The 12,444-nt window shown below is 41.5% G+C and overlaps 1 protein-coding gene across 3 annotated transcripts in view; it reads left to right on the top strand.

Moving 5' to 3' along the window:
• The window catches only part of RP1 (RP1 axonemal microtubule associated), a 176,553-nt gene that overhangs the window by 148,690 nt on the left and 15,419 nt on the right, over nt 1-12,444 (top strand). For all 3 annotated transcript variants that reach the window (XM_081917503.1, XM_081917501.1, XM_081917502.1), the window contains 2 exons: nt 5,110-5,236; nt 6,339-6,491. In XM_081917503.1, the coding sequence (XP_081773629.1) occupies nt 5,110-5,236; nt 6,339-6,491 (280 nt within the window). The remainder of the gene's footprint in view (nt 1-5,109; nt 5,237-6,338; nt 6,492-12,444) is intronic.

Here is a 12,444-nt window from a genome sequence, read left to right as displayed (position 1 = left end):
CATTGGTTAGGTGTAGCCTGAAGCTTCACGCATCCCCACTTGCTTGCCTGCTTGTTTAAAGCTATCTTTCTGTATTTCCTACTCATTAATATTCTGCCTGTGTTCTCTGTGTTTGCTGCTGCTTGGATAAATGCATGAATCTGACTTTTGGAACTTTTTGTAAGTAAAGTGTTTTAAACTTACTTTATTACTTCTACAAGAGGGGTAGAAAAGAGAAGAGCACTTTGCAAGTGAACTAAATGGGATAAAAAGGTCTATATTTCCACATTATACTGCTGCTTAACTTTTCTGAGTTTAACTCTGCTACTGAGGACTCTCTCCTGCTGTTGAATGAGTTTAGCCCCACATTTGAATTCATTCCCTGTTTAGGGAAGTTTTTAATGTTTAATGCTGTATTGTGTTTTTAATATTCGGTTGGGAGCCGCCCAGATTGGCTGGGGAAACCCAGCCAGATGGGCGGGGTATAAATAATAAAATATTATATTATTATTATATTATGTGCCCAGCCAATTCTTTTGTTATTTACCCCACACACATGGGTCGTGTGAATTCATTTTTTTCTCCCACAAGACCTCCACTCTGTCCCCCTGCTCCCCTTTTCCTATCTGCCTTCTGCACACAGAGAGGAAGCTGCCTATCTTGTCCACCAGCAGGCTGTCTTCTCAGCCACACTTTACTGGCAAGCCTTGCGTCTGCCTCTGAGCAGTTGAAAAATACAGGTATTGTATAAAGCTGTCCCCAGCTATCCTTCACAAACCTACTCTCCCACACACACACACACATTCCTATTTAAAGGCATGTGATTTTCAGAAAGCATCTTCTAGTTGTGCTCAACAGTTATCTAACAGTCTTATGTAACATAATGCTCAGATCTGTTTGTCTCATATCAGACTATTCACATAATGTTCATATCTGTTTATAGCAGAACTATTACGGCTTCCATAGTATGCGTCAAAAATTTATTTGGGAAGAAATGTTTTCTTTTTTAAAAAAACAAACATGAATGGTGGGGGCTGGAAAGATTCCCTCCCCAAGTCACTCAGTGAAGTAGTTGGCAGGTGGTTAAGAAGACAGAAGGAAGTGTTATTACATAACACAATTACTGATTTCACTATGGTAGTATGATTTCACTGTGATGATTGCCACTGGCTGAGCCAAGGGGTTGGGGGGGGGCTGATGGGAGCCAGAGTCCAGCAATATCTGCAGGGCTACTGCCTTTCCCATCCCTAGTTTGGATGGATGAAAAAATATGCTTTATTTCTTAGTGGCTGGCTATACTTCACCTCCAGCTGATGTCTTTGAATGATTGTGTTTTGCGTTCCTTCAGTCCATCCAAGGGCTGGAGTAAACCTGTTTCCTCTCTAATGCAGAGGAGTGACATTGTTCTCTAACATATTTGAACATTTTATTTATTTATTTATTTATTTATTTATTTATTTATTTTGTTTATAATACAGTGATCCCTAAAGAGTTTGCATAAAATATTAAAACCAAATATAACAAAATATAGCAATGAAAGAGTGTATGTATATATATATATATATATATATATATATATATATATATATATATATGCAAGTTTTGGTGTCCTCGGGTGTCTTCCCGTGTAAAAGTTGGGGTGTCTAGGCGACGTTTCGACGAGGTCTCACTCGTCATCTTCAGGCTGGTGCTTTCGGCTTCTTGTTACTGGAACAGAGCAGAATCTCAGTGTTCACCCGAGGACACCAAAACCTGCATTCCTGTACCCGTGAAAATCTACGAAAGCATATATATATATATATATATATATATATATATATATATATATATATATATATATATATATATATATATCGTATTATCTAGGGACATGACACATGCTTAAAAGTAGCTATTGTTTCCACTTCCTGGATTGCATGTGGGTGAGTGTTACCAACTGAGAAGGCCTGCTTTCTAGATATCACAAGGTGACATTCCACTGATCATAGTATAGTCAGCAAAGCCTCCTCTGAAGATCTTAGTGATCAGCCAGGTATGTTGGCCTGCTAGGTATCCTGGTCCTAAGTTGTTTAGAGCTTGAACATGGCTCAGTAGCTAATCGGCAGCTGTAAGAAACGTTCTCATATATTTATTTGGATCAGCTACACCAAGGTGCTGACTTCAATATTACCTAGTAAAACATGGCTCTATATCTACATATTCTCAAACTGGCTATTATATTCTGGTCTTGCAACTAACAAAGGGAGACAGTGACAATGCCTTGACAAAAGTACCTGCCATGTAAACTGACATCCCAGGAAAGAGGCAGAGCACCAAAGTGACAGCCTCTCCAAGTATGTCTAGGATGCTGAAGCTAACGTCATCAATTGCAGCAAAATAGCTGTGTTGCAGAAAATATAAGGAATTTTCCCTGACAAAATAAAAGTCAAAATGCTTCTGGGGAATAACTTTTAATTCATAGTAGTAATTGAAAGTCTTGCATTGTTTCTAAATTGCCCTGCTGATGATTTCATTTCCCAGAAGGTGAAAGATGCAAAAAGAGGGTCATATCTTTTGGGCCTTGTCCTCACCAACAGGGAAGAACTGATCAATGAAGTGAAAGTACAGAGAACCTTGGGAGGAAGTGATACATAAGCAAAGGAAATCTGAGTGTAGTTGAACATACACTCTGGACTTTAAGGAGGCTCATTTCAAAAAGCTAACAGAACTACTAGGTGAAGTCCAGTGGTCAAAATCACTCAAAGAGATAAGAGTCCAAGTTGGATGGGAGTTTCTTAAAGGTTAACTATTGAAGGCACAAAGGCTGGCAATTCCAACAAGAAAGAAAAGTGGGAGGCACCAAAATAAACCGCATAAAAAGCTTACAGATGAGCTGTGTTGGAAGAAGGGACTATATAAGAAATGAAAGAAAGCAGAAATCACAAAGGAAGAGTGTACAAGAGTAGCCAATAGTTGCAGGGAGAAAGTTGGGTGAGGCAAAGCTCAGAGGGACATCCACTGCCTCACCTGTAGATGTAAAGGAGTTGTGTGTCATCAGCATATTTCTGACTGCATACTCCAAAACTCCACTTAACCCCAGACAGCAGTTTCTTGTAGATGTTAAACAGCACAGGGGATAAAATTGAACCCCAAGGAACCCCACATTGAAGGCTCCACAGGGCTGAAGAGCACTCCCCAAGCATCACCCTCTGGGGGGGGGACCTCCAAATAGGACTGGAACCACCACAAAGTGGTGCTACCCACCCCTAACTTAGACAGCCACTTCAGAAGGATACCATGGTTGATGATATCAAAAGAGGTCTGAGAGGCTGAAGAGAATTAACAGGCACATGTTTACCTCTCTCTCTCCCAACAGAGGTCATCATGTAGGGTGACGAAAGCAATTTCTGTTCCGAAACCAGGCCAAAACCCTGATTGAAATGAAAATCAAGAAAATCCATTTCCCCCAACAGCATTTACACAAAATATATTGGGTCTAAATGAAATATTAGATACCATATTTTTCCGTGTATAACGCTAGGTTTCCCCCCAAAAAAAAATAATGTCCAAAATTTGGGAGCATCTTATACATAGATCTCCCCCCCATTTTCTTAAATCGGAGTCCCCCCAAATGTCTTATAGATGGTGGTGTCTTATAGATGGAAAAATACGGTACTTTCAATAGGTGATATCCAATGAAGTCATGCTCTGAGCAGACCCATCAATGGACTTATTGCTTTACTCAAACTTTGGATATTGGAGTGTGTGTGTGGTTTGTTTTTTAAAGCTCTTATAAAACCATGTTTTCCACAGTGTATTCTGAAGTCATTTTTAAAGCAGGGTTTTCAAGAAACATCCTCCACAGAGGGTGATAAATGCACATTTCATAAGTATTTACAGGAAGGAATGTTTTTTCCTGCAAATGCTGGACTGATTCAAACATTCAGAGGATGATAGATGGTATTATATATGTAGAGAGATGAACCCTTCTGCGCTGCCTTTGGTGGCAATGTCCCCTGCATACAGGGGTGCAGCATCTGCGATCACCACCTGGGGCAGACACACATGCACCAGAGGTGGGTGGTGTGTGCCGCAGGCAGTGCACTCACCCACCAGAGCCCGCTGCTTCTGCACTGTGGCTGCCTTGTAGCATTGGGCTGTCATGCGAGGAAGCTGCCTCCACAGCTCCCTTGTGCACCAGGTCCCAGTGTTGGAGAGGGGTGCTGCCGCCGCCTCTCCAACACTTCTGCCCCTGGCTCAGGCTTGACTTTGGGGTGGAGCTGCAGCCGGCTCATAGTGTTGGGCTACAATCTGAAGAAGCTGCCTCTGCAGTTCCCTCTAGCGTTGGAGAGGGGCGGCAACACTGCCAGTTTCTCCCGGGTCACCCAGGTCAGGCCGGACCCAGGAGTGGAGCTGTGGCCAGCTGATGGCTGCGCCCTCCCTCTTCTATTCAGATGGCCCAGGGCAGCCCTAGGGAGAAGGAGCCAGTGCTACCCCAGCCCCAAAGGGCGGGCCCAGGCGCGGCTTCTCTCAATGAGGAAACCTGTTGTGGGGGCACCTAGTTGTGCCCCCTTAAAAAATGCACCCAGAGCTACACCCCCAGGTGCCCCCCCGGCTATGCCACTGCCTGAAATTGTGGCTCAACACTTGTATTTGCACCATGGCTAATGTTTCAATATCTCATTATTTGTACACAATAGATAATCAATAACTATGCTTAGGATATAGCATGCTCTAGTTTTGAACCAGTAGAGCTTAAGTGATCTGAACTGATGGCTGGAGTCTGGGACTTAGGGCTGACTCTCACAATATGACTGCCACGTGGTTGTATCTGCTTGGAAGATGCTAATTTGGTGTAGACCCCATTGCTGTCTTCAAGTGCTATGGAGTTCTGTATGTCAGCTGGGGACAAACCATAGGACTGGATTGGAAAATCTCTCATCCTCCAGATGATGCTAGATTCCAAATCCCAGGAGCCCCAGCCCATGAAGCTGACAATCAAGGATGATGAACATCTGGAGAACATGGGTCCACCCATCCCTGCCATAGAATGTGTCCATTGGTTTCATGCCCTGTTTGTGAGCTTCCCAGAAAGAAACTACAGGCCTACATGGAGCTTGGTTTGATTTATACATATCTCCTTTTGTACAGGTGAAACTTCAGCACAGAAAAAGCAAACAAATCCTGGAATTCCCTTGTGTCCAAGATTTTTCAGATGCTGAAGGAAGCACAGTGGCTGAACTTCCAGTTCTCACAGCTGGCTGCAACTTTTTAGCAGGTTTGTTAATTGCCACACATATTTGTTTGCTTGTTTATTTCATTTGAAGCATTTTTACCTCACTCTTCAGCCAAAAGGGCTCTCAGAGCTGCTTTCATCAGATTTGTAACACACACACACACACACGTCCCTGCAGACTTAAAGATTTAAAATACACAATAAAAAAAGGAAAATGGGAAGAGTAGGGAAGAGGAAAATAAGAAAACACTGACACCAATTTCCTCAGTGGTGCTTCTGGTCAGCTGGAATAGAAACAATTCAGGGAGAGGAGAAGTCCTATGGAGCAGATCTCTCAGCAGAGCCAATGGGGTGGCCCTGCATCTCATGCTTTTCTCAGCCTGAAGAAAGGCGGCTGCTGCTGACACATGAGAATTGGCAAAGTCAGAAAAGGGAAAATCTTATAGTTCTGCTTATTTTACTGTGCAACATTTAGCTAAAATTACCATTCACAGGCTGGGAATAGCTCAGTAAGTCCTCAGTACGCAGAGTGGATACTAATGCCAGCATTGTAAATCCATGTAAAAGCCACTTCTTCTGTAGACTTGCCACTTGTGAAGATCCACACACACACAAACAAGTTATTCAAGGAAGAAGAGCTAGAAGAGGAGAAGATGCTCTTGTGTATAATCCCTGACCGCCAAGAGGGCTTAGCAATGCTGCAGGAAATGTCTGCAGCATGTCTTTTTTCACTACTATCCCACAAGGACAACCTCATTTCTCACTCACACACTCATCCTCCAGACCAGCACATGGCCAGCACACTCATATGCACACACCCTGCCTTTTTGCCTGGGAGTGATAAGGGGCTTCCAGAAAGGCTCTTAGGGTAGCAGCCAACTTAGAGCAGACCTACTGAAATTAATGGACCTACCTTTCTCCTGCTTATTAATTTCAGTGTGCCTACTGTGAGCAAAACTTAGTTACATGCCACCCTTAGTATTGTAAAAAGTGCTCAGGAACCAATCCCAAGGCTTCCTCCCTGAGGTCCTGCCAGTTGCTGTGCAAACTGAGGCCCACCCAGCAGTCTCCTAATAAAAGGATAGTGCTATTAACTTGTATGTGTTTATTGAGTGAGAGTCAATACCTCTTGCTTTTTCTACAGTTAAACAGTATGTTCTGTACATCTCAACGGACTCCTCCCCAGAATCAGGAACAGACTCAGATGTGTACGTCACTTTGAAAGGATCCATGGGAGACACTGGCAAGAGGAAATTAGTTAGGAATGGAAAGGACATTTTCGCCAAGGGGAAGGTAGGTTGCCAGGTGCACTGTCTTACAACAATACCTGTTTTGTAATGCTTTGCATTACAGAAACTACAGATGCACAGTGGTGTACGAAGGGGGGGCAGAGGGAGCGGGCCACCCCGGGTGCCACCCAGGGGGTGTGTGACACGATGGGCCACTGCCTCCCCCCAGGTGTGGAGCAGCGAAGTGTGCACCCGCAGTCAGTATCGGTGCCGCTTGCTGCATCCGTATGGGCTGATGCTCGCACAGCATCTGTACAGGCTGTTACACATACACAGCCCAATCAGGTTGCCGCTCACGCACGGGCATCCGTAAGGGGTGCCACTCGAGCGTGGCATCTGTATGGCTGCCACTCGCACGGTGTCCGATCAGGCTGCCGCGCGTGTGCAATCCAATCGGGCTGCCCAGCGGTACACCCTGACCCTCAGCGTACATCCAGATGTTTGGGATTATTATTATAATTATAAAATTTATTACCTTCCCTTCAGCAGGTTCTGGGGCAGGTTACAACAATTTAAAATTCAGAATGAAAAAACAATTATAGGAATACAATGGATCCTGAAAACACACATTCAGATTGGAATTCACATCAGCTCTAGTCTTGCTGGCTGGTACTGAGGGGAGTTGTAGTCAAAACTGTCTGGAGGGCAGGCTGCTCTATAAAATTTGTCATGGCTGTATGTGAGATTATAGGTCGTTTTTGTAAGGGTAAGCCTGCTCTTTACTACTGGCGGATTACGTATAGTAGAAAGCATTCCCCTACATGCAAAGGAGAATGAATCACATTCTACCAAGCAGTTGCTTTCCTAATTAGATGTCATGAGAGAGGTCTTTGCCTGTGTAATTATACCACGGCTTTAAATTGTGGTAATATATTATTTTCTTTATTGCATGCACTTTTATTTTCATCTCCTTCTGCTGCCTTCAAGCTTCTAAAAGATTCAGCTTCTCACGAAGAAAACTACCTTGAGCAATACTTTACATATGCAGACAATATTATAAAATAAAATTATTACCTGCAATTTAATGATACTTTCAATAGGATAATTTTGTCTCTTTCTTGGTATTTCTTAAAATATACTGGTGATGGGCGGATCGTAAGCTTATGAAGCCACAAATCCCTTTCTTCAACATTAGGATACTAAACCAGTTTGCTGGGCCACACCCTGGGGGATTTTTCTACTGACCTTTACAGATTCACTGTCTGTGAACATGCCAGGACATTTCCTCCTTCTTCTGGAAAAAGGCCACAATCCACAGTGGTCCTTTAGGCATGCACATGAGGTTGCAGATACACAGTGAGATTTATGGATTTTTTTTAAAAAAAAAACAGGCAACCCAAAACAGCAGCCTCCACTACTCTATCACCTCGGTAACTGTTTTTGAAACTCCATTAAGCATCCAAAGCATTTTGTCATGTGACACAGGAGGAGTAGGGGCTGGCTGCATTGATTTAGAAAGAAAGGCAGAAGTTCTATAGGGCACCCATAGCTAAACAGATCCTTCCATATATTATAGCCCTTGAATTGGAAGACATGGAATACTGCATGCCAATTCAGAAGTGTGCTGAATTTGTGGGTTGAATTTCAGTGCAAGGTCATGGGTTTATTTAATTAATACATTTTTCTTATACTCCCCTTTGTTACCATAAGGGAACTAAGCATGTGTGTGTGTGTGCGCGCACACACACACATACACACCATTTGTTTTCATTATTTGATAACATAATATAACATTATTTTATTACGGTCAAAGACCAGCTTGAAAAGCACAACTGGGACAGCTTTCACAAGAATAAAAAATACATTTAAAACAGTGTACAACAACAGCTTAAAGATTAAAATCTGAGATAAACGCATATTTGATACAACATTGCACAGGAACTGTGAGGAGATATATAATTGGATAGAAGCATTCCTAATAAATCCTTATCAATATTGCCTGGTGTTTGCTACAGAGATCCTACAAAATTATCTCGCTAAGTAAGTGTGGTTGCCTATAAAAATGTTCCATTCTCCTGACTGATTTATATGGTCAGGACTGAAAAATATCAGTCTTTAAATATGATGGGATCATTTGATCCTTGCCTTAGCTGTGATTTTTTTTTAAAATATGTTTACTTTTGGAAACTGTATGTTTGTATATTATGTGTGGTTTTTTCCCTTAAACTAAAAACAGAAAAGAAACTCCAGTAGAATTGACTCATTTTTAGTCAAGCAGATATGTACCTTGAGTCCCCCCCCTTTCTACTCTGCAGCAAGGGAACCTGGAAACAGGGAAGTGAAGGGTTTTACATTATCTCAGGTGTGGAATTTGCATGCTACACCTTAACAGTTGTTGTGACATTTTAAAATGTGCTTTGCCTAGCAATAATTTTCCCTCTGACTCTACAGTAACTGCCACTCAACGTAACCAAATTCCTGTTTAATATCATGTCAAAATATGGCATTAGCCTCATACAAATGCCACGACTGTTATAAACAGCAGATTAATGATGTAGAAATATATCAGAAAGTCTGAAATATTTAAATACATTTTCAAGATATGAGAAAACTGGGGCCCTTTGCACTGGCTGAGCATCATCTGTAATCTGAAGATTGCTTCACAAATGACAGTCAAAAATTTGATTAGATTTTAGCATTCTGAAAATTACAGCTGTGTGTGACAGGACCAGGTGAAGACCTTGTTGAGCCTATGGAGCAGATGAGCAAGTCACATGTCTATTGGCTTGTCTGAAAAGAAACAAACAAAAAGTTGTTCATTGAGTCATTTGGCCGATTGACAGCATCTGAACAACAGCATTATTGTTGTGTGATCCTATGTGTGTGATCCTATTAGCTTTTTCCTACTCCAAAGGGTAAGACTCGAACCAATGGATTCAAGTTACAAGAAAGGAGAATCCAGCCAAACATCAGGGAGACCTTTCTGATAGTAAGAACTGTTGAACAGTGAGATGAACTCCCTCAGAAGGTGGTGGACTCTCCTTCCTTGGAGGTTTTTAAGCAGAGGTGGATGACCATCTGTTACAGATGCTTTAGCTTAGATTCCTGCCTTGCAGGCATTTGGACTAGATGACCCTCAGTGTCCCTTTCAACTTTACAATTCTATGATTCCATTAACTGCAGTTCTTCAAATAGCATAAACCAGCAGCACAAAAACCAGGCAGATGCTGCTGCAGGTGCAGGCCAGGATTAGAGAGGAGTGTGGCTTGGGAAGAATCCTGAGGCACAAATCGAGAGGCTTGAAGAGCCACGTTCAGCCTCTGGGTCTGAAGTTTTGTACTTCTCTTATAGGGAGTACAACCCCATCCAACAAAGGCTATGCACTTTGCGCAAATCAGCAGAAACCCTCCATTACCTCCATCTTTCCTGGATTAAGCTTCAACTTGTTCGCCTGCCTCCAGCCTATCTGCGTCTGACAGAGTTCAAAACCACCAGTCCCCTCCTGCGATCAGATGAGAAAGAGAGACAGAGCTGGCTATCACCAGCATCCAGACAACACTTTAGATTAAATCTTGGGGAAACCTTGCCTAGCAGTTTCATTATGTACAAACTGAAACCCTGCAGTCCCAAAGGCCAGAGTAGCAGTCCCCCAGCAGCAGCATCTGGGATGTGCTCTCCCAAAACTGAGCTATTGACCAGAGCAACTGAAGTGCAAGGCCCCGCTATTATTATTATTATTATTATTATTATTATTATTATTATTATTATTATGCCCTATCTTTTTCAGTGTCAGGACCCCCCCCCCAATGAGTAAGCTTCCTGAGAAATCCAAAAGAACAAATAACTAAGTAATCAATAAAGCTTAATGTGCTTTCTCCGGTAACTCTTAAAGTAATAATTTATCCATTTCAGCAGCCCTCTTCCATATAATTTTAGCAGCTTGTGCTGGCATAGTGACTTTCCACAGGAGTAGTTCTTGCACGTTACGGTCACCACTTGTGGATATTTCCCAGCAACCCCTGCCAAAGAGGATGTAACATGTATATAAGCCCTCTAGCCTGTGTATTTGAGGCAATGCCTATTGTAAAGTAAAGGTTACAGGTCTCTGCGACTCTGGTTTTCTACCAAAAGCAAATAAAGCTATATTTATTCTAGTGACAATAACATAGATTGCATTTCCCCCTAGATTATTTTTCTGTTGTAGTCATTCCAGTTTTCTTTATTGGCTTTCTTTAAATCAATAACTTTATTCATGTGTTTCTTATTTATAGAGCACAGCTGCACAGAGCTAAGAATGGGGGCATGTTTTTAGCCCAGCTCCATATAATGTATGCAGGCTACACCAGTTTCTGTTTATACCATTTTTAGTCTAGCATCCATATAGGAACGACTCCCAAGAATGCAGGCTTCAGTTCCAACTTTTTCTCAAGAAACACTTTTGCCTTTTGGTCACACGAATCTTACACTCCCAATGTTGCATCTTTTTCTTTCAGTAGCCATATGTCACATGTGGTTGTGTGGACACAAAAACCAATTCCTGCTCACAACCTGATTGCAATGAGCCCCTCTTCATGAGCAGGAGTTCATGCATTAAATTTTCTGTTCCCACAACCACACGTGGTATGTGGCTACTGAAAGGCAAAGACATGATGGCCAGGTGTGGCTAAAAGCACACCCCTGCTCCTTGCTTATTCCTTCAATGTGATCAATGTGATGTGTTAATAGGGCTAATGTTACTCTTACTTTTAGCAAAATCTTGTTTTAAACTCATTAGTACCGTCTGAAATAAATTCAAATCCTTACTTTTTCAATATTAAGTAGGGTATTTCTTTTTTAAAAAAATGGTTCTCCTGTTTCTTCATCTTATTTATATTGTTTTCTATCATTTGGATGTCAAAGGGTGTTAAATGCAAATCCTTATAGAGGAAAAATATATATCAGAATTTGTTAAAGGGGAAGATTGGCAAGTACTAGCCATTTGTGGGATCCTTTTACTGCTATTTCTATTAATACACGTCCCAGTTTTCAAATTAAGGACGATGCTCTTTATGCCACTTCCACCAGACTCCATCCCTGTAATTCTATTTTAGGGAATAAAGTATCTCCAAAAGAAAGAGGGGAATAACCAGGCCACAAACTAGGAGTTATGAATCTCAGCTTTAAATATATTTTTTAAAAAAAAATTCCAAGCCTGGCTATAACAGTTTCCTTTAGCTTCTAGGGAAGTATTTAAAATTGAAAGTGGGGATTATGGAAAATGAGTAGAAATTAAGGGCTATGGGAAGCAATTGACATTCAAGACCTGCAGATGAGGGGTATGGTGTGCCTGATTCTTCATTTCCATTTTGCTGGGAATATTTTTGCTAACTAACCATCAAATCTGAACTACCAGTACTGAAGATATGTGATTGATGTTTATGCAAAGACTGTTTATTCTGAATCTGTTGCTGATAAGACAGCTACTTGCCGCCATGAACAGAATGAGAAAGCTTTCGGAGCTGACATTGATAAATGCGGGATAAAGCCAACTCAGGTTAAAGAAAGTTGATTGGCATTTTCAGAACATGAGGCTTTGGGAAACATTTCTGTGCATTAAGGTAATGTGTGGTACATTAAGGATATCACAAAAAATATGGAGTTTATAAGAGTGGAAATGAAAATATGAAAGGGCTTGCTGTGATTTTTAAGGGAATTTGCTTGCTTTCTAAGACAGAACAATTGGAATTTCAGTTTGGGACTTCTCTCTGTGACCAAGAAGATAAAACACATATAACTTCAAAGCAATATGATTTCAACAAGAGAAGCAGCAGGACATCTTTTAAAACTTATTGCTTCCCCCCCTTTAAGATATCTTTTGTACTCCAACTTTCCTTCAATAGGTCCCCAAGGTGGCTTACAACTGAAGGCAAGCCCATAATGAAATCTTTAAACTGTAAAACAGCAAAATGAATGAAACTAGCAGTAAAACAGTGGAAGAGAATTCATATTAATCCTCTATGTGGTCTGTCACATAGATGCCAA

This window comes from Podarcis melisellensis (genome assembly GCF_964234715.1).
Source record: "Podarcis melisellensis genome assembly, chromosome: 7".
In the NCBI taxonomy this organism is placed as follows: Eukaryota; Metazoa; Chordata; class Lepidosauria; order Squamata; family Lacertidae; genus Podarcis; species Podarcis melisellensis.
The sequence above is the reverse complement of the archived record's forward strand: the minus strand, read 5'-3'. Positions and strand labels throughout refer to the sequence as shown.